This window comes from Zingiber officinale, chromosome 2B (genome assembly GCF_018446385.1).
Source record: "Zingiber officinale cultivar Zhangliang chromosome 2B, Zo_v1.1, whole genome shotgun sequence".
Lineage (NCBI taxonomy): Eukaryota > Viridiplantae > Streptophyta > Magnoliopsida > Zingiberales > Zingiberaceae > Zingiber > Zingiber officinale.
In genome coordinates this window covers 71,470,295-71,493,425 of record NC_055989.1, presented here as the reverse complement: position 1 = coordinate 71,493,425, position 23,131 = coordinate 71,470,295, and the positions used below count along the sequence as shown (strand labels likewise).

General features: G+C 38.8%; 1 protein-coding gene and 1 pseudogene across 2 annotated transcripts; one reads left to right on the top strand and one right to left on the bottom strand.

Moving 5' to 3' along the window:
• Positions 1-5,042: 5,042 nt before the first annotated feature.
• LOC122049179 lies at positions 5,043-7,085 on the top strand (annotated as a pseudogene).
• A 596-nt stretch (positions 7,086-7,681) lies between these two features.
• LOC122045847 (rRNA-processing protein UTP23 homolog) lies at positions 7,682-13,758 on the bottom strand. Of its 2 annotated transcripts, none has more exons than XM_042606234.1 (7): positions 13,587-13,758; positions 11,413-11,640; positions 11,235-11,315; positions 11,027-11,147; positions 9,977-10,252; positions 9,088-9,153; positions 7,682-8,041 (listed from the first exon to the last, which is right to left on the bottom strand). In XM_042606234.1, the coding sequence occupies exons 2-7, from the start codon at positions 11,601-11,603 to the stop codon at positions 7,952-7,954; spliced, it is 825 nt and encodes a 274-aa protein (XP_042462168.1). In that variant the 5' UTR covers positions 11,604-11,640; positions 13,587-13,758; the 3' UTR covers positions 7,682-7,951. The 2 variants fall into 2 exon arrangements, with proteins under 2 accessions (XP_042462168.1, XP_042462169.1); XM_042606235.1 differs by having other exon boundaries at positions 11,413-11,631.
• Positions 13,759-23,131: the final 9,373 nt, after the last annotated feature.

Genomic DNA, 23,131 nt, shown 5'->3' with positions numbered 1-23,131 from the left:
TGGACTTACGATGCCAAGGCTACACACTTGGACTCACAACGCCGAAACAATGCATCATGCATTAGAACCTATCCCAAGGCTCCCCCTACACCTATGCTCCCCATTGAGCTAGGAATTTTTCCCACAGGGATTTTTAAAAACCTATCCCAAGGCCCCCCCTACGCCAAGGCACTAAGGTTTTCCCAACTAAACCTTACTTCTCCCCCTTTGCCTAACATCCAAAATACTTTCGAACAATATCCCAATTGTTGAAAACTTATCATCCAATTGACCCTAAACTCATGTATTTATCCCCTATGGATCTCATACATCTATACGAGCTGACCCGGTCAAAATCCAGTGCTAAAAACACTTTCAGACTGGTATCAGTCGACTGCAAGAAGTACCAGTCGACTGCCCCCATGAAAATGAGCTTACAGAGACATTATGTGCTCAAAAACACTGTTACCAGTTGACTAGTAATTGTACCAGTCAACTGGTACACTATTCATGCAAAAATCAACATTTTCTAGCCAACTTCAGAAATGCGCCAGAAATTCCACAGACCTCCAAAAATTCTCAAATTTTGTGGAGAGGTCTATTTTATCAATGTCTACTTGGAAAAAATATATATAAAAATATATTTATCACAAATCCCAAGATTAACACAAAACATAAAATTAGCTAAAAAATTCAATTGAACTTTGACCTAAAGTCCTAGTTTTGGCTTCCTCTTGATGTATTTGCCCATACTAACCCATAATGCATACCTAACATTGGTTTATATGACATCTATACATCCAAAACTAATTTTCATGCTATATGACCCCAATTGCCATATTTCTTGCATGAAACATAAACCAATTGTGCCAAAACCCTAGGTTTGAGACTTAAGTCCGTCTCCAAACCACTTGGCACATTCCATGGCTTGTCTAGACTCCCAAGTAAAATCTCCTTGAGATTCATTGGCCATGGGTCCCAAATTGACTCTTTGAGCTTCCCCTAGAGCTCTTAACCTTAGTCACCTCCCTAGGTGACTCATCCACAATGGCTAGGTCACATTGGTGCACCTCCGATGACACTTGGCCTACAAATCTAACCTTTTTAACCTTGGTTAGTTTCTCCTTACCTTTAAATGGCTTTCCTTTGCCATTTATTGGCTTTTCCTTGCTATAGTCATATGCAACCCTAGCATAAGACTTTCCCTTAGCCTTGGAGACACTAGATCGGTATCCCAAACCCGATCTATCATTGTTGGGTCTTTGGCTACCCAACACCATACCTAAACCCTTAGATCCAACATTGAATCTTTCTAGGGTTTTCTCCAACTTATCAAGCTTTGCCTTCAAAGCTTGATTTTCCCTCTCTAGGTTCCTAACCCTAGAATCAACATGTCCACCATGGACATTCCTAGACCTACCCACTTTTCTAGGCATATGTCTTCCCTTCTTGGGATTAATGCCTTGGGTCTCCCTAGGTCTACTGTTTCTAGATTTTTCATGCATAGATTTCCTAGAGTTTTGATCGACAATTACCCTACTTCTATCATGATATCTAAATCCAAAATTTTTCATTGCTACATGATGATAATCATTATTTTTCCTAGCATGCATGGAGGAATTTAAATTTGACTTTAAATTTAAATTAGGGTTTACCTTACCCTTTACGTTTGGAGCTCCCCCTTGACATGAGCCTTCATTCTTCCTCCACTTCTTTTCCTCCTTCTTCAAATATGCCAACTTTTTGATCTCTTTCTTCTTTGGGCATTTGGTGTGGTAATGACCCCGCTCACCACACGTGAAGCATACTATGTGCTTTTTCTCCTTCTTCTTCCTACAACTCAAATTAGATTCAAAATAAATTGAATTGAATTTAGGAGATACCTTCTTCTTACCCATAGGACATCTACTTTTGTAGTGTCCCTTTTCATTGCACCCGAAGCAAATTATATGGTCCTTTGACTTCACTTCGGTGGAGGTGCTTGCTAGATTGACCATTTCCAAGACCTCTTCTTCTTCTTTACTTGCCTTGGAATTTTCTTCAATTCTTGAGGATGTAGATAATGCCTCATCTTCATTTTCCTCCTCAGATGTTGAGCATGGCTCAACTTCCATTTGCTCCTCCTCAACTTGAGCAATTAAATCCATCTCCTTGGGTTCTTCTTCTTTTGATGTTGAATTGGTCTCCACATCCGATTGATCCTTCTTCTCCTCTTGGATCACTTCATCTTTTTCTTCGGATTTTTCTTCTTCGTGTGTAGGCATGAGTTCTTCCCATGGGACCTTCTTTATCTTGCTCCACAAATCGTGGGCGTTCTCATAGTCACCTACACAACTCATCAAGTTATTAGGCAAAATATCAATTAAAATCGATATTACCTTTGAATTTGCCTTTGACCGTGAGGTTTGCTCTTCCGTCCAATATCGCGGTTGGAGTTTATTCCCTTTCTTATCCTTCGGGACTTCGAACGGTTCATTTACCACCATCATGGTGTCCCAATCCGTGTTGAAGAAGATCTCCATCTTCATCATCCAATAGGTGATGTCCCCAAGGCTTCCTCCTTCAAACTTTGGAGGTTCAATCAAGCCGGTCATCTTCTTGTATTTACTCTTCTCGGCGATTAGTCCGGTGAAGTGCGACCTTCGCTCTGATACCACTTATAGGGGATCGGTCGGTCGGCTTGAAGAGGGGGTTGGATAGACGGCGCCCCCAAATTGATCGCTTCTCCTACGATGTTAGCTTGCGCAGCGGAATACAAACAAAACAAACAAGCTAAAGGATAAAACTAAGAAAGAAAATACAAACCGCAAACACGATCGTTTAACGTGGTTCGGAGATTAGGACTCCTACTCCACGGCTGTCCGTAAGGTGAACGATCCCTATCCGTCGGTGGATTAGCCCCCGGCAAACTCCGGCTAGCTCAAACCTCCTTGTGGGTGGAGAAACCTCGCCACAAACTCACCAAGACCTCTTGGACACAAGGGAAACCTTTGAGCACTGGTAGACTACTAATTAGACTTTAACCAAGTCCAATTTCGTCAACTATAACCAAACTCCCAAGCTTTGGTTATATAGGACGCGGGTTGAAAACCCCGCCTACCAGTCGACTGCCAAAACATGCAGTCCACTGCCCTCTGTGAAAATTCGACCGTTACATCCCAACTGCTCGATACCAGTCGACTGCTAAAACTTGCAGTCGACTGGTGCAGTCGATTGCTAAAACATGCAGTCGACTGATCCACACTGACCGAACGAACAAAACCATTCTGTTCGTACCCAATCGACTGCGCGGTCGACTGCACCAGTCGACTACTAAAATATGCAGTCGACTGCTACAGTGCCGCTACAGTACTGCTACAGTCGAACCCTAAAACTAGGATTCTACTCCGAGTACAATCTCTCGTGCACTCGTACCCTCACCCTTATGACTCACTTGACGCTTCTTTGCAGCCTTGACCTCTTGCTTTCAAGCCTACTTCCTTTGGCTCTCGTCCCTCGGATGCATTCAAGCTCGCGGCTCGTCCCCAATGCCATCCTTCGCGTATGCCTCGAAGTCGCTTCCCTCGGCCCTTGTCCTCGCTGCCTTGTCCACGGTCCCTCGGATGCTCCATCCTTCACCGGACCCGAAGCCGTCAACCTGAGTCACATGTGTATCCTGCAGTCCTACACAACTCAAGTACACATATCAAATAACAAGGGTGAACCTAACTTAAACCCTTTGCCCAAACACCAAAACACATGGTCGCACGGACCATTAGGATTGCTTCAACAACTACTTCATGGTATGCCACCTCATGAGGGAGACCAAGAGTTGTGACCCTTAGTATCCCATAGAGGTTACAAACCACCATGAAGTGGTCGACCACTTAAAAGGTGAAATTAGTGCATTTGTGTGCTAATTAAGGCAATTGTTTTTCATCTTCTTCCTCCTTTCTTCTTGTTCTCCCTCTCCTCCACCTTGGCCGAAACCTCCTTGAGTGCTAGCACACTTAAGAGGTTTTTCTCCACCTAATTGTTCGTGTGGATACACATAAAGGGGTGTTCACTTGACACCCTTGAGATTCGACATCTTCTTGGACGAGCGGGATAAGCGAAGGGCTTCGCATCAAAGGTATAAATCTCTACCATGTAGATCTAGAGTAGATCTAGGTTAGAAAACATGTACACGAAATTTTTATCTTCGCACAGATCCGGTGGCATGGGACTTCGGGGTTTTCGCAACGCAAAAAGTGATTTTTGCGGCTCGAAAGTCCCAACGCATATTACATGTGTAATATAATAGAATGAGAATCCGAACTATTTGAGTTCTTCTTTGACGCTCGCGAACCCAAGTAACAAGCTATTGCCACCGACTATCTCTCGTAACAAAAATTAATTTAAGTGCATATACTATATTTGATCTTAACCAAAATATTCATAAATTGGACTTGGTAAGAGCGTGCTAAATCTATGTAGTAGTGTAACGTAAGGGCAACACTCAAGAACCCTAACAGCAAGCTACTGTAACGAATTTTCCTTCGTAAAAAATTAATTTAATTTTAGGAAAAAATGTGAGAAAAGTATATTTTCTAATATTGTCGGTCCAAGATATTTATAAAAATTTCTTGGTGTTGACAATCTTAAGACTCGGGACTAAAGAGAATCATTACATTGCATATTTTTATATAAAATAAAAAAATTATTAATAAGTTTTAAAATTATTTTCAGTATAAAAAAATGATATTAACCTAATTTAATTTTTAACTTAAAAAATAATTATTAAATGTATAATATTAATAATAATACGATATTCATTGAAGTGATACAATAGTATTAAGGTAATATTTTTTTAGTAAAATTTTGACTAAATATGTTTATTATTACCAAATTAATGTCGATAATGTAATTAGGTAATTATTATCTCGGTCGAATATGTCTGTTATTATTCAAATAAAGGTAAATAAGGTAATTATTTAATTATTATCTAGACCGAATAATTTTATTTTAGTAAATTTTAGTGTTTCCTTTTTTTTCAATCTCTTATTTAATATCTAATATCGCAACAGAAGGGAAGAAGAGAGGCGACGAAAGGACGCAGAGGATCCCTGCCCGACGCCTGAGAGCTGCAGGAAGGTCAACACTCGGGTTCGGATGGGAGCTGCGGCGGCGGGAGGTGGGGTGGAGCGACGGTACCACGAGAGGATGGTGGATCGCTTGAGAACAGCATGTTGAGAGCTGCGGGAAGGCGAACACTCGGGTTCGGATGGGAGCGACCGGCTCCGGCGGCGGCGGCAGGGGAGCGAAGGTACCACGAGAGGGTGGTGGATCACTTCGAGAACCCTCGGAACTTCGTATCGTTTGAGAAGAACGATCCTCGGTTGGGACGGGGCTCGTCGGCTCGCCAGCATGCGGCCATGTGATGCAGCTCCAGATCAAGGTTGACGATGCCACCGGGAAGATCGTGGACCCCCGCTACCAGACCTTTGGTTGCGTCGCCGCCATTGCATCATCTTCTGTCGGTATGACCACTAATCCTCATTCCTCTATTCCCATTCTATATGCCTTTCCTCCATTGCAGCTTTCAATGGCACGATTTAATCATAAACCCGTCCATTTTGGGTTTAGGATCTACGGTTTTAGGATTTAGGGTTTATGACCGCACATCCTCATTCCTCTATTCTCATTCTATATGCTTTTCCTCCTTTGCAGCGCTCAACGGCACAATTTAAATCTAATTTGAACAAATTGTTACCTGCGATTGTGATGGGTTCTTGAATCATCTGATTGGTGAACAATCTTTATAAACAAAATCTATTTAGATTCTTGCTTGAATTTATAATGTAAAAAAATGCATTTGTGGCTGGATTCTGAAAGTTGGATTTAGCAGGCATTGAATAAGAAGGAAAACTATAGATACTATTCTCCAATCAAATAATACTTTTCATTTTGGGTGTAAAATGTTTAAAACACCAATTTTGTATGTAATAACTACTTTATCTCATCCTCTTTTTGACAATTTTCTATTACCAATTGCAGCTACAGCATGGGTGAAGGGGAAAAATCTAGAGGAAGTGATGTCCATCAAAAACAGGTAAGTGTATTATTCAAACAGTTGTTAATATATAAGATCTTTACAATATAGTTAAGTTGTCGAACGGTCAAGAACACTTTGCTAGCATTTCAAGCATGTTGAACTTGGCATTCCTATTGAATTTTAGCTAGCTAAGCAACCTGTGTATAAGTCTTTTCTTGATTTCAATAGTTGTGGTGGATTTGATACTATGAACGAAGAGGATTTTGAACAACGAGACCTAATATGGAAGTCGATTCACTAAATGATCGATCATAATGCATTGCTTATTAAAATTAGCATGTTGATACTTGATGAGATAGATACAAGTGTCATGGTGTTTCATTCAGTAGTATCACAATAATCTATGGTAACACAGTGCCTCAACTGTTTCTGTGAAATCCCTATCATTTTCCCAAGTACCCTTTTAGAATGACCCTTCGACATGAAGGGGGGCCTTAGCGCAACCTCTCACACTGCAAAGTAAGATTACATACAATAGACCCAATACGGTCCGATCCTTCTCTGGGATTTCAGATTGGCAGAAATTTTGTGGACTGGAATGCCTTTTTAAATAGTTATCATCCATTGAATTTTTTCTGTTCCCTTGCTTCTATTCATCTAGTATTTTCACAATCCTACAATTCTTCTGCTGACGGTGATGCATTATAGAGAAATTGCCGAGTACCTTTTTCTTCCCCCGGTGAAGTTCCAGTGCAGCTTGTTGCCAGAGTACGCAATCAAAGCGGCTGTGGAAGACTACCAAGCAAAGAAAGCCAAGGCAGCTGCTGAAAATTCCGAAGCGGATGCAGGATCAATTGAGAAGGCTGCAAATGCCTGAACAAATCACTTTCCAATGGGCTACTTTTCTTGAAAATTAAATATCTATTATTCATTATAAAAAAAAATCTGATAAAGACTCTTTATTATGTTTTATTCATTAATTAAATTTACTTGTACCTTCAATTTTATTATACTTGTTAAGTTAATAACAACAATTGTGTAAAAAAACTAAAATTTTAAGTTATACACAAGCATGTAAAACTCCATATAAGATATTGCAAGATTCAAAATTCATACCTCTTTTGTGATTCTAATGCCTTCCCTTGCGATCGACACTGTTCCATGAGATATGAAACCTCAATGTCTTTCTCCCTACACAGCTTACTTGTTCCAACCATAGCCCCCGAAGCTATGGTGCAACGGTAAGACATCCAGATTATCACTTAGACATCTACTGTTCGAACTCCAGCTATGATAAATTTGTAAAAAAAATTTCTTCAAATGGAGCACCTAACTAAAAGATGCTGGACTTCTGGATTGTCCGCTACGAACGCTTTCCGATTTACCCTGATAATCAGTAGGAAATTTTCGTGTTACCCAACCTGATTAATCATTTTTACTTGTTCCAACCATGCTGACCATGTTGCATGATAAGCAAAAGAACTTCACCCCACTTCCATAACCATTGTACCACAAACAGACTGCAGATCACTAAATCTCCCCCGACATCTCTCTCCCTTTCTCTCTCACCGTGCGATATACTCTAGTCATACTCTTTCTTTTGGTTTCAACAGATATCGCTAATCAATATCTTCTCACAGAGGGACATGGCGACAAACCATAAAAATAAACTTGAAAGAAGTTCGCTCATTTAAGCATTAGCCATATCAACCCAATTCAATATAAAACGCTAAGCATGAAGTCGACAAAAGTTCAAGAAAACAAATGACAAACAAAATATTCTACTAACTTAAAAATTGAGCTAATGAGCTTCCACGAATATATTAGTAAACAAGTGAGATAGATGGGAGACTTGAAACTGTAGTTTAGGTAGCAGCTATGTGTGAAGTCCAGTTGCTCTCCGCTTCTGTTATTCTTCCTCATGGCCAGAAACTATTTTGTTTCAGCCGTAATTTAGCTTCAAGACGCATCTACATTTTTTGGCTCTTTAGTTCTCTTTCTTTTTCTGATTCTTTTCTTCTTCGTAGCACCAACAGAATTGCCACCATTCTGCAGGAATGGCAGAAAAAATAATTTAGACTCTGTGGATCAACTGCATAAATTGTGCATGTAAATACATCCATACAAATACTAATTAGAACAGTCACAGTTAAATGGTGGATCGACTGCCACCATCCTCCCGAAAAAGCTCCCAAGTTGAACATTTTAGGCTTTTAAATATCAAAAAAATATTTTTGACCAAAATCTAGTTTACCTTGCTGCACCTTAGTGTCAATATCAGTCATTTTCCACAGTGCAAGATGATTTGCAAATCAATTCGCACTGTGAAAATAAAAAAATTATTCGATGTTTAATGCCACCATAGATTGATCATTTCATGTCTCTAGTTATCCTAAAATGTATGTTTTCACCTGTAAATCTTATAAAAATTGAGTTGCTAATCAACTTATAGCATTTTTTTTTTGTCATTTTTCGCAAGAATCATTTTATAGTGTAAAATCATAAAACTGCCATATTTATCCCATGTTTAGCTTTGAGACACTCTAAGTTGAAGAACATTTAATTTACTAAGTAAAAAAGAGGAAATAAAAGGTATCATTCAACATCAGATTATACCTTATAGGTAATAAGTTAAATTAGGATATAGTGATGCAATCATCCAATTATTTCTATCACTATGATGTTTACCCCATGCAACTTCCAGCTACCCAATTCTGATAGCCTAAGTATTTTCGTAGAAGAGACTGCTTCTCCAACTCTTACTGTCCAACTGGAGAGCTGGCAGATAATGCATTGCACTTATTGAATATAATCTATGTTTGATACATGGACGCCGAAGGCATGTTTGGGGTGATATCATAGTTCTTATTGGGTTGACACGAGATAGATACAAAGGAATAACTTACACTTCACTATTTTAGGTTTTTGCAACTTCAAGTATACTATCAAGCATAGAGGAAAAAAAATCATTTCTCTATCTAAGAGCTATTACTTATGTTTACCCACCTACCCAAGAAAGATAAGTCAGAAACGGCAAAGAAAGAAGATAAAATTGAAGAGTTACAAAGATGAAAGAAAGGTATCTCCATATTCACCTGATTCTTCACAATAGAAGTATCATTGTTTTGTTTTTTCTTCTTACATGAGAGTGGATTTGGGCCCTGTTAAAAATAATTAGCACAACCACAAGATTAGTTGTATAAAGAAGCCTAAATATGACAAATTTATATTAAGAAAAAGTTCAAAAAAAATAATCATATAATCAAAATTTTAAGTGTCATGTGATGTTTTATAGTAATCTTTCTTTTAGAATAATCATTTTTTGAATAAATTTGATTGTTCTACTGCTATTAGCAATTAATTTTATTTGATATCCCATTCGTGGTCAAAGTTCGGATTGAGTACACTCATCTGCGAATAAAGGCAATCAAGATTCTTATCTTGATATATAGCTCTTCTAGGTGAGTACGGAACTATAGTGCATATGAAAGGGCATATCTTAACAACTTCAAATTGTTTACATTTAGAATATGTTACATAATATTAACTAATGAATAACATATCTCGTAGATTCATACAAGGAATACAAAAATGGAATTGCCACTTTGTTCATCCTATAGCCAATCCTGCCATATAAACAGCCATTAAATTAGTTGCAGTTACAAGTAAATGACAATCCTACAAAGCCAGTTCAATCTATCTAGTTACATTAGCATCAATACACTCCTTGAAACGATCAACTTTATTTATCATTAACAGCAGTAACCAAGCATGCACGAATAGGCACCTGTAGTAGCTTGGCCATTTACTAATATAATGTTAAACATCTACCTTATTCTTAGATTGGGAGTTCTCATGGAACCTGATTGAAATTTTATCAAACAAAGAGAAACTGCAGTATTCTCATTTGCTGGATGGAAATAACATCTGATAAAATTGCCTAGATACTGGTTTCATGAGAACATTTATGATAAGAAAGCTAACCTTTGCTCGCTTTCGTTTTAATTGACTAGTCCGTGACACGCCTAGCATATTTCTTTTATCACTAGCAGTTCTGAGGAGTGTTTCATCTGCATCACCATGGTCAGGATTGTTTGATATTTTATCCCTGGGATTCATATCACGCAGTTTCAGATCTTCTGATTCAGGCAAATGCAGACGCCTTTCCTCACTAGATTTGACAAATTGTTTTTGCATCGAAGAAGGTTGCTCGATGAACAAAGAGTTTCTAAGACCATACATCACAGGAACTCCAGGAATCTGTATGCCAGCAGTAAAGCAAAAAGATATTAAAATGAACAATTAGCAGAATAATTGGAAATCTTACTTGAAGAATCATTTTTTTTAAAAAAAAAATAATGACACTCTCTCATAGTATAAAGGAACTAATATGACAATTGCAGACAATTATAAGTAATTGAATGTACCTCTGTAGAGGTGAATAGAAGTGATCTTCTAACAAGCCTGGGTTAGCATGGTCAACTTTGAGTATATTAGCAAGCTTAAATTTATTCTCTTGTCAAGCTTGTTTGGAAATTGTATATAATAACCTTGTACAAACTCATATACAAAGGATGCGCCTTCATATGGAAATAAAGTTTAATCATAGAAAAGCATGTTTTCAAGAAGGGGAGCCTTAACGCAACGGTAAAATTGCTGCCCACAAGTTCGAATCTCAAAAACAGCCTCTTGCAATTATCCTGCATACAATAGATAGACCCTTCCGTGAGACCCCGCATTGGCAGAAGCTTCGTGTATCAGGCTGCCTTTTAAAAGCATGTTTCGGACCTCAAAATTAGTTTTCTAAGCTTTATCAAAACGCAAACTAGTCATAATAATATGAATTACAATTTACAAGTCAAGCTGGATATGACAACTTTTATCCAGGTGTTCAACCCTTATATTAATCAGTGTATTCTTTAGCATCAACGTAGAACAAAGAAATCTATCAATTATCATCATCATGTAACTTCATAGGTCCAAAAATCATTATGCAAGTTCTTAAATAAGTGGCAAAAAGAGATATAGAACCACCTTCTGGAATTTTTTCCTCATATCTGCATCTTGAGTGGCAACAAAGAAATGCTCAGAGTTCGCCTCTCCAACAACCGACTCGATACAATCCATGGCATTAATCCTCTTCTCATGGTCGCACCTGATAGAACGATATGTAGAATTCTCAAAAGACAAGAAACCTATTCTATTAATGTAGTATGTTTGCAAGAATATCAAAAGGGCAAACCTAGCTATCATGAGCTGCTGAGCAGCCTCGAGGGCTTCACGATGGGATTCACCGAGGCTTCTTAGCTCTCCAATAATGCATCTGCAAGAGAAAATATATGTACATGAACAAAGTTGTGTTTTTTTTGCCAGGAAGGACAAAAAGAAGAAATATAAAAAAGAGGGAACGCATCTCGAACCTAGTAGTGAAGGGGATAATGCGAGTTCCAAGAAGACGAGCAAGAGCATCATTGATAGGGGTGAGGCGGTGGAGAAGGAGGTGATGGATGAAGGTGCCATCACATAGAACCTTATAAGGCTCTCGGAAACCAAAGCACGCGGAGTAGAAGCGCACCACTTTGCGATGACGCTTTTGCTTCTTCACCCTCATCGTCTGCGGATCAGCTACTATTCACCTTCTGGTAAACCTAGATAGATTCTTTTTCTGATGATTTACAGGAATAAAAAGAGACATGCTCAAACAAGCATGAAACGATCGAACTATAAAATTACTTTAGAAAGGAAGAACTGCTAGGATCTGATCGAACTATATCGATCTCTTTCAAAAAAACGACCGGGAAACGGGGTGGATAGATGATAGGACGATGTAGAGATAAACATTAAAAATTTCACCTTTGTAAGGATGACGAGATTGGCGACAGGAGAACCGTCCGAAACCATACAGAACGAGAGATCGGGCTGCTTCGCTAACGGGGAGGAGGGTTTCACGCGATCACTAGCGATGAAAAGTAAGAAGGGGATTAGCAAAAAAAAAAAAACCCTAATCTTCAGTTGAATCAAACCGCTTTAAACTAGTTAGATCCGGTTTAAGCCTGGTTTAAATGGATCTAACTAGTTTAAATATGTTCAATTCAACTGAAGATTAGGATTTATTGGCTAAACTCTGTCTCGCTTTTCATCGTTAGCGATCGCGTGAAACCCTCCTCCCCATTAGCAAAGCAGCCTGGCCTATCCTTTGTACAGTTTCGGGCGGTTCTCCTGTAGTCGATCTCGTCGTCCTTACTAAGGTGAAATTTTTAATGTCTATCTCTACTCTCGTCTTATCTCTCTGCCCCGTTCCCCCGTCATTTTTTGAAAGAGATCGATATAATTTGATCAGATCCTTAGCGGATTCTTCCTTTATAATATAATTTATGTATTGAATTTTTAGAATTTGTTATTATTTTGATAAAGTTCGATCAGCTCATACTTGTTTGAGCATGTGTGTTTTTATTGACAAAATACATATTTCATGCAAATAGACAAAACATGACAGACTAAATCACATTTTTGGATTAATTCAACTAACAATTTTGATAAACATAATATAATATATCATCCAAGCTCAATCAAAAATGGCATTCATCCAATAAGTTTTGATCAAAATAATATCATGACAGTCCAAAAGTAGATCAAAATATTTGTATCAACAACCTAATTCAAATATCTAATTCATTTTGCATTGATAAGATAAATCCAAATTAGCTCATAACAAAAACTTGGGTTATATCATTCATCATGGTGAACGTGATAAGGAATCATAGTGACTTTTGCAAGCTTAGTAAGAATTAATCCTAATCAACTCATAACAGAAACTTGGGTTATACCATTCTTCATAGGGAATGTGAAACGGATGTATTTGAATAAGTCATTACTCATTAATTAACAGAAACTAAAATTTTATCACTTGCAAATTAGTTAGAAAAGACAAAAATGAGAGTGTTCACTTCTGATAAAACTCTCCAAAGAAAAGAAAGCAGGGGAGAAATATACAATTGAATCTCTTGTGATCACAAAGAAAAAAATGGAAGAGGGAACAACATTGTTGCAAGATGCTGAAACTGAAATTGCTGTTCTTAAAGGAAAGATGGAATACATGTAGATTGAGGCGGCAAGTTACAAAATGGATCTCAAAGAATCAGATAAGAAGCTTGGTTTATCACAGCAAAAAACAATCAGCTTGGGGAAGACAGTTGAGCTATTAAAAACTGAGCTTACAAAACTTGAAGAACAGAGGTCCCAAGCACTTGACAATTACAATGTTTCTACTTCATAAATTGAGAGACTGTCGACGAGCTTAATGCCAGCAAAGATCAAAGAGAAAACATCACAAAACCAATGGATGGTTTAGCTGCAGCATTGCATGAAATGTCTACTGAATCCAGAGAAAATCAAGAAAGATTTTGTCACGTCAATCTGAAATTGAAGATCATAAGTTTCAGACTGAGCGATTAAATTCAGAAATCAAAAGCACTGAAGAAAGGTACGAGGTCATGCTTGATGAAGCAAGATCCGAAGACAAGAAAGGAGGGGAGAAACAAACAACGGTACGAGATTGGAGGAATTACACGCCCGCGTAGTAGAAGAAACTCACCGGAGGAAGGAATCAAGCAGAAGAATCCCTCCCGGCTCAGGGATTTCGAAGAAGACGAGTGGGGAACGAGAACGCCTTCGCGAGTGGGGAACGCCGCTGGGGTTCTTCGCGAGTGGGGAACGCTGCTACGGTTCACCACGAGTGGGGATTTCGCGCAAGTGGGGAACGAGAACGCCGATGGGTTTAGTTATACCTAGGGTGGATTGAGTTTTGGCAAAATTGCGATTTTGGTCCCTTATGTTTGGGCGGTAACCTTTTGGTCCTTTTTTCTTTCGCGTTTGGCACTTTTGCCCTGCGCGTTTGTTGTTTTTTGGCACTTTTGGTCCTTTTCAGCGGTAGCAACCCATGTTTATTGAATGATTGACAAGTCAACGGTTTTTTAGATTTTTGTTGAAAAAAAAGATAAATATGAGTGAAATTTCTGAGATAAATAAAACTTTATATATGCATGAAATAGCCTTAAATAAAAAAAAAAAACTAAATTTATATCCAAACTCTTTCGAAAGAGAAGAACAAACTTACGATGGACACCACTGAAGCAGTCCAAAGACGGGGAAAATCAATCCAAAAGCAAAGCTTGAAACTAAGATATATTGAAATCAAAGCTGTCTTCACGATGGAATGTCGGCAGGATGAAGCACGAAAGAAAAAAAAAAGGCAATATAGTAGAACATCAAGAACAAGGTAGATCACATTTCTAGATGTTTTAAAAATAATTTTGTTTTGTGTGATATATACGGTTAGTTGCTATTTGTGGGTTGTCTTCCCGAGTTTAAAAAACAAACTTTAGGGTTTTTTTTTCTTATGTGAGTGTATATTAACTATTAAGATATTGTTGTCTTGTTATTGCTGACTCCACTATGGTCTTGTTTTTTCTTTACATGACTCGACTATTGTTGGATTGGTGGCTCACCATAATATGCGGTCCTATTGATTGTTTTTTCCTATGTGAGGTATAATGAATTTGTGTGAATCATTGGGTTCCATTATTGCTCTGATGTGATCCTTGCCCTACATTGCATATGGTTTGATTAGAAATAATAGTTGTGGGCAGACATTTCATATTGGAGGTTAAATTTTCATACTAAGAAATGAAAGAGTTAAAATTGATTTTGCTATGTCTCTATTATTTTAATAACTCATAATTACTTATTTGTAAATTTGCATAATTTGAGTCTAATGTGGTTTATGTTTGTTTTTTTCATCTGTTTAATTGTTTATAGCTGATGGTCATAATTTGGTAAATATCAAGTTTCATCACTAAGGAACATTTGAAAAGGATCCCGTCTCACATTACAAAGGGGGGCAAGTAAGTAATTTCACAGATATATCAATAAAAAAACCTTAGTATTGGTGAGTTAGATTTCGTAGTTGAGACTGTCGGAGTATTTGGAGATAAAAATATCATATGGTAGTAGAAGAACATGGCTTTTATATGGTTGGGAGTGATACTAAATTGAGACAAATATGTTTGGATGTGTGTAATTCAGGGAGGGAACTAGAACTGTATGTAGAGGTCACAAACATTGATGAGTTGTTTAATGAACCATCTGATGAGACACTTGATCCAACATATGACCCAAATGATCTAGATGGAAAGGAGAGTGATAGTTTTGATAAGGCGCCTTCGCGACCTTCAAGCAGAAGGCACCTTCAATGGCTGAAGACGTCTTCAACCAGCCATGGAGGGCGCCTTCTATGGCTATGGAAGGCGCCTTCGACCAGGCAATTCTGGTCGTTGCAAAAAAGGATAAAGTTTTATCCTTTGCCTCGCTGGAGGCGCCTTCCAAGCCCTTTGGAGGCGTCCTCAAGCTTCGGATGAGATTTTCCAGGGGCTATAAAAGACCCCTAGACTTAGAAAATTAGTAACAACTTGTATATTCACTTTCCTAGTCTTTTCTGAAATTTCATTGTGTGTAAAAGGCTTCTCCGCCTTCAGTTAAGGAGATTCTTAGTGAGCTTTCCACTGCCTTGGATTAACAACCATCTAGGTTGTAACCAAGTAATTCTTGGTCTTTTACTGATTTTATTTAAGTTGTTATTTCTATTTTAATTGCTTTGCTAATCTAAGTTGAAAGATGAGAAAGGAGTACTTTTTGTGTTTCAGGCAACTCAACCCTCTCTAGCCCGCCTACCTGGTCCAACAAGTGGTATCAGAGCGAGGTTCGCTTCAGGAGGACTAATCGTCGAATGAAGCACACGAATGGCTGAACCAAGCATCTACCCACCAAAGTTCGAGGGGGAGTTCACAAGCTGGAAAAATAAAATGGAGGTATTTTTCAAAACAGACTTCGATTTATTATTAATAATGAAATTTGATTTTGAAGCACCCGAAGGCAAGGAAAAGTATCAATGGACGAAGAAGGAACAAGCTGATTTCATGGCAAACGGCAAAGCAGAGTTTCATCTGCTGAACGTCCTCCCGCCACAAGAAGTCAATCGAATCAGAGCTTACAAGCTCGCCAAGGAGCTATGGAAAAAATTCCTGGAACTTCACGAAGGAATCTCGGAGGTGAAACTTATGAGACGGGACTTATTTCGCAACCAGATCAGCAACCTCCGATTAGAAGAAGACGAAACCATTACACACCTTCACTTAAGGATTAAGGAGCTCATCACCGGACTTTCGAATCTCGTAGAAAAGGTAAGCAACCGAGATTCACTAAGGTACGCTCTTAATGCATTCCCTAGAAATATGAAATGAGCATCATTAGTAGATACCTACTTTATCTCTAAGGATTTAGAATTTGTTACCTTAGAAGAGTTATTTTCAACTTTTGAAGTCCATGAATTGAAATGTGCAAATACTAAGAAGGAGCTGAAGCACGACATTGCCCTAAAGGCAAAAATGGACGAACAAGATTCAGAGTCCTCTCTTGACGATGATGAAACGGTAATGATGGTAAGACATTTTAAAAAGTTACTTAAATCTAGAAAATCTAACCATCAGCAGGGTAGAAAGAGAAGAACAATCAGATGCTGCCACTGCAATGAAGAATGACACGTTAAAAACAACTGCCCTAAGTTAAAGATCAACGAGAAGGGCAAAGGCAAGAACAAGAAGCCCGTCCAAAAGAATAAATACAAGACCCTAAAGGCGACGTGGGAAGAAACATCGTCTGAATCAGAGGTCGAAGCCTTTTCCGGACTTGCGTTGATGGAAAGTCATCAAGAAGACGAACACGAAGAAAACTCGTCTGAAATGAGCATCGAGAACATCGATGAAGGAGGAGAGTCAACAAAAGAAAGCAGCAGTTTAGGGGGAGCTACTAACAACGAGATCGACAAGGTAAGTCAGGTACGATCTCTTCCACCTGATAAGTTGTTTAAATGTGTTAAATTATTAACCAAAGACTGTTGTAAACTTGAAAAAGAAAACAAAGAATTAAAAATAATTTTAGCCAAATGTTGTCTATTAGAAGATTTTGAAAAATTAAAAATTGAAAATGTTAAATTGAGGACATAATTAGAAAACTTAGAAAACCATACATGTTTAACTGTTCAAGTTCAAAATTTTAAAAGACTAAGATGATATCTTAGATTTCGCAGGGGTCAAATTAGAAAAGTTCCAAAAAATTATGTACCCCGTAAATTTCTAATTAACCTAGTAGGAAGGAACCTATATTGGGTTCCCAAAGAATATTTAAATTGAAATTTCCGTTAGGCTTTCAGCAAGTAAAATTAAATGTTTAAATTCTTTAAGAGACTTTGTCTAGAAGTGGTTGATGATCCAATAACTAAGAAAGCCTAGTGTCTCGCAATAGCCTGGAAGCCAATTATTGAATTAAATATTTAATTGATAAACTGATAAGCATGTAATAGTTAATTAAAATAATACTTTTAATCTTTGTCAATTTCATAACTTAGAAAATTTTTAAAGTTTATAAAATATTGACGTTGCAATTTTCTTTGAAAAATATTTTCAAAGTTTGTCAAAAACTTCAAATTATTTTCAAAATTTTGTCAAAAACTTGAAAAAAAAATTTTCTTAAAAAAAAGTTACCCTTAGATTATTTTTCTGGTGCCCCAATTTTTATATGATCAAAGGGGGAGAAGAGAATATTAAGTCTAGGGAAGGTACTAGTTTAATTCAAAATTTTAAATTAAATTTCAAATTGAAAAATCTTTTTACACTTTATTACATAATTGTAATTTTATTTACTTGGTATTGCAATTTTATTATCTTTACTTTATGGTTAGTTTACCCTAACTTAATTTGGGTTGCTCACATCAAAAAAGAAAGAGATTATTGGAACCCCAAGGTTATTTTTGATGTGATCAACCAAGTTAGGTTAGGTCCTGTTATGTTTTGATCCCTGTGTCTAAGTGTGCAAGAGCTTAGGAGTACAGGAAGTAGAGCGGAAGACGCAGCTAGCGAGAAGGACAACACGGGAGAGAGCCGACGGGCTCGGTGCGTCCGAGGGACGAGATGCTACGGAAGAGTACACCGGTGGATGAGAAGAACGTACGCGACGTTCGAGGGACGAGAAGCCGGAGCGGAAGCCTGCTCGAGGAGAAGGTCGGAAATTAGGTTCGGGTGAGTCCTATTTCTGTTGACCGAAATCACCCAGGCGATTGGAGCAGCGGAAGAGTTAAAGTGGAGCTATCATTCGATTGCACTCAACCGATCCACCATTTGAGAGTGGGATGATTTTCAGCTCCATTAAGGAATTCAAAGAAGCAGTTCGGGTGTGGAACATTAAGAGGAGTCGAACTTTCAGTTTCATTACAAGTGATAAAACATGGGCTAGGGCCAAATGTACCCAAGTCAATAATGCTAAACAACCATGTGATTGGGAGATCTACACATCTAAAATTGATGATGAGGGTGCATATGTACAGATCAGAACATTTAGATTTCGACACAAGTGCCCTTATGCTTACAGAAATAGCTCTGTGAAGTTAGGTTGGATTGCTTCAAAGTATTCAGAAAGGTTTAGGATAAACCCTAAACTAGATGCTAAAAATTTTAGAAATTACTTGATGTATGAAAATAGATTTGTCCTATCCCAAAATCAAGGCTACCGAGCAAAAAAGAAAGCATTGGCAATAGTAAGGGGGTCAAATTCAAGTCAGTATGGTCAATTGCATGATTATGAAATTGAAATTCAAATAAGTAACCCAGGAAGCACTATTGTTATTAAATTGGAGGATGCCTTTTGCTGTCCAAAGACTGGCCAAGGTAGGTTTCAACGAATGTACATCTATTTCAGTGGGGTTAAAGAGGGTTATATAAGAGCTTGTAGGTCATGGTTGGGATTGGATGGAACCTTTTTAAAGGGACAACATGCAAGGTTATTCCTTATAGCTGTTCGGACAGATCCAAATAATGGAATATATCCAATAGCATATGCTATGACAGAGAGTGAGAATACAGATTCATGGTGCTAGTTTTTATCTCACTTAAAGCAAGACCTCAGAATCGTGGATGATCACAACTAGACCATCATGTTCGATAAGTAAAAGAGATTAATTCTTGCTTGTGACATGACATTCCCGAATGCAGAACATAGGTTTTGTGTGAAGCATTTACATGCTAATTGGTCTAGTGCAGGGTTTCGGGGTTTTGCTCTCAGAAAGGTTTTATGGGCTACAACCAAGCCAATAACTCGTTCATAATTTGAAGCAAAATTGCAATATATTGTAGATATTGATGTTTATACAGCTAAATGGTTGGATGATAAGCCACCAAGGGAGTGGAGTAGATCACATTTTCGCACACACTCAAAATGTGACATGTTATTAAATAATATGTGTGAAACTTTCAATGGAAAGATATTGGATACAGGGACCAACCTATTCTATCAATGTTTGGGAGTTTGAGGTACAAACAATGGAAAGGATGCAAGATAATCGAGATAGGCCTAGGTGCCCCCGTTACGCGCCCTGGCCGTACCCTAGGTCAACCCGATCCGGGCGCCCAGAGCTGGTCCTAGAGCCCGGACAAGAAATTTTATCGAGACGATAGATGTCGCGAGCTGTTGCGATGCAGATAAAATTTTATCCGCGTCCAGGCGCTTGGAACCCTTCCAGACGTCTTGATTAGAGTTATAAATACAACCCTAATTCCAGAAGCTAAACATAACACTTGTAATCATTTCTCTTTCGGTTTAGCTTTTTAATTGTGTGCTTCAACTGCTGTAAGAGGCTTCTCCGCCTGAAGGAGACTTTTAGTGAGCTTTACTTATCTTAGATTAATAATCACCTAGGTTGTAACCAAGTAAATGATTTGTCTATTTCTTTGTTTTATTAAGTTTCTTTTTATACAAGTGTTTCTTAATTTATCTTGAAAAGACTAGAAAGGTTTTATCTTTTATTTCGGGTTATGCACCCCCTTCTAGTCGGCCGCCAAGGGACCAACACGATCAAGAGCATGAGTTATAAGATGACTCTAGCATGGAAGACGAGCGAATGAAACTATAACTCGAGTCCAGTCAGTCGATTATGCCTCCTTTACTAGACTTGAAGGGGAAGCTAGTGATATGGGTTGTAGTGAGCGGATCCAGAAGATGATGTGGCTCACCCCAACTAGAATACAGGCTATTCGGGAGTGATCCTTCCTGTTGCTTTAGGGTCAGTCGAACGTAAAAAGTCTAATACTTTACTCTAACTAGAAAGATAGCAACTGGCATTAGGTAATCTTTCTTGAGGGGAGTAGGTGAGGACGCGTTCCCCGCAAAGGGAACAGTAGGCGTCGGGTCGACCTAGGGTTTTCGGATGGAAATCTGAAGTCAGACCCAGACAGTCCGATGATTGTTGATCACTTGATTTAACATGTTTATACCTGGTCTAACTTTGTCTTGCAAGGTATGTTTTTGTGTTGGGACTAACTATCTTGCGGGTATAAAAGGAGCAAACTAAGCCTCGGATGAACAGTGTCCGAGGCGCCTCCATAGAGCTTGGAGGCGCCTCGAGTGCAAAGCAGAAGTTGGCTGCGAAGAAGAGTTGGAGGCACCTCGGACTAGGGCTTGGAGGCGCCTCCATGGTCACTCCAAGGCGCCTCCAAGCCCTGGTCCGAGGTGCCTCCAGCTCCTCTTCGATATCACTTAGTTATTGAAAATATCATGCCCTGGTCCGAGGCGCCTCCAAGCCCTCTCTCCCAAAGTGGATAATATCATGCAATTGTGGAGATATCTAAATTCCTATAAACCCATGATATTTTCCATGCGTTTTCAATGTGGGACTATATTTGCAACCTTGCAACCCCAACAATCCTCCCTCAAATAAAGGACCACAGGCTTTCCACGTCTATCCTCGACCCACCAGGTCTTCCTACCCCTCGGCCCACCCGACCACCTACTAGGACTTCCTTGCCTAGACACAACTAGGGCTTCCTGCCTGGTGTCTGGTCCTCTTGATCCAAACATAGGAGCCCCCATTTCTTTGTTCGAGGTCAATATTGTACCCACATGGCTCAATCAGATCATAGCTCTTGTGCACAGTCGGCGGTTAAACCTTCTAGCAGTCTAGGCTCTGATACCAATTGTTGGATCGAAAAGAATTTAGATATCTCCATAATTGTATAATATTATCCACTTTGGGCATAAGCCCTCATGGTTTTGCTCTTGGGCTCTACCCAAAAGGCCTCATACCAATGAAGATATCTTTTCTCTTATAAACCCATAATTTTTTCCATGTGTTTTCAATGTGGGTATATATTTGCAACCATGCAACCCCAACAGGCTCAAGCTAATTTATCAATTTCCTATTGGGGAGATGCCTTATTAGCAATAACTTTATACTTATCTGAGTGCATTCTAAATCTATTCCATCTACCTCATATGAACATTGGACAGATAGAAAACTAGATTTGAGTAATCTAAAACCTTGGGGGTCAGCTACTTATGTTCATGATAAGACTCACAAATATGAAAAATTAGTACCCAAGGGTAAAAAGTATATCTTTATAAGAATTCTGATACTTCTAAGACTTATGTTTTCATTGGTGAGCAACAAGATGGAACCATGTCTGAAATAGAGTCTAGAGATGCTACTTTTCTCGAAAGTGAGTTACCAACAAGAGGTGAAGTTGATAATGTAGGATCGGGTAGACCGGCTAGAGGGGGTAAATAGTCTGCATATCAAAGTTAACAAAATTCTCTTGCTACTTACTTAGAAAGGAAACACACTTAATTAAATGTAAACAAATAACATAAAAAAGTAAAGGGAACATGAAGAGTTACTAGGTTTATAATCGGGGAGGTTGCTAATCCAAATCAAATTCAAGCGCACTAAAGACTCCTTCAACAATGTCAGAGGTGGAGAAGCCCCTTACATGAATTGAAAGCACGAACATGAAAGTATATAGTTTGGAAATTTAGAACGAAGTTGGATATGTAAAATTAGAGGAGAAGGCCTCTATTTATAGCTCTTTTAAAACTTTTCTTTAAACTTTAAAATCAGAATTGTGCAGCGGAAAATATAAAGAGAGACGAATTCGTTTACTTCGTTCGGAGCCTAGCTCGACTCCTACTCGAAGGCCCGCGGTCCTTGACCGCACCGATGGGCAATCACTATAACTCTTCTTTCCGAAATCCTTCGGAAAGAAGCAGATCGTACAGATACAAAAATATAAGATAGTAACAGCCCTACTATCTTATTTGTATTTAAATGCAATATGAGTAAAGTATACCGACAGTACTAATTGAAGGTTGAAGGGCGGTCGGTACTTCCGGACGGAGTATCTTGCACAGCTGATGATGACTTGTAGCACGATCCGTTTGCAGAGAAGAGTTTTTTGATTATTAGTAGTGTTCTCTCTGGCCTCAGACTTCGAGCCTTCTTTTATATGTGTACTGGACGTTCGGTCGGCCGATCCTCCTGTTTGGTCGACTGAACACGCTCCCCTCCTTTCTGGCGGGAGTCTGACGCTGACTCGATCTCAGGCAATCAATGCTCTTTAAGGGTTCGGTCGACCGAACCCTTTTTTCGGTCGACCGAGCAGCTTCCTTCCCTGTTCGTCATGATTTGCCGAGATCAACAGTTAATGCAACTTTAATGCTGATTGGTTCGGTCGACCGATCCATGGGTTCGGTCGACCGATCAGTGTGCTTTCCTTCTGCTCTGATCGTTGCTGTCTGTGCTGAGTCATCTGGGTTCGGTGGACCGATCATAAGGTTCGGTCGACCGATCAGTATTTGATCGGACTTGGACTCCGTTCTGGTCTGGTCTCATTACTGCACTGATTTTGCCTTGTTCGGTCGACCGATACAGTGGTTCGGTTGATCGATCCAGTTGTATCTACAAAACAGAGTTAAGTAAAAATCTCCTGCAAAATAGATGTTAGAACAATAATATTATAATGCAGGAGTAATATGAAAGACAGTAGAACTATCTTGATCTCAACTTTGAAACCTTCCCGATTTCTTCATTTGGATCAGCGACATTAGGTTGTTCCCTTCGGGAATACAACCTCACTGTCGCTCCTCCAGTTTGTTTACCTCAACCTACCTGTCAAACTTTGATCCTCCAGATCTAGTTTGAACTTTTCACTCAGTCTTGATCGGCTCCCTAGGACTTTTCTCTTGATCTTCGGTCCTCCAGAC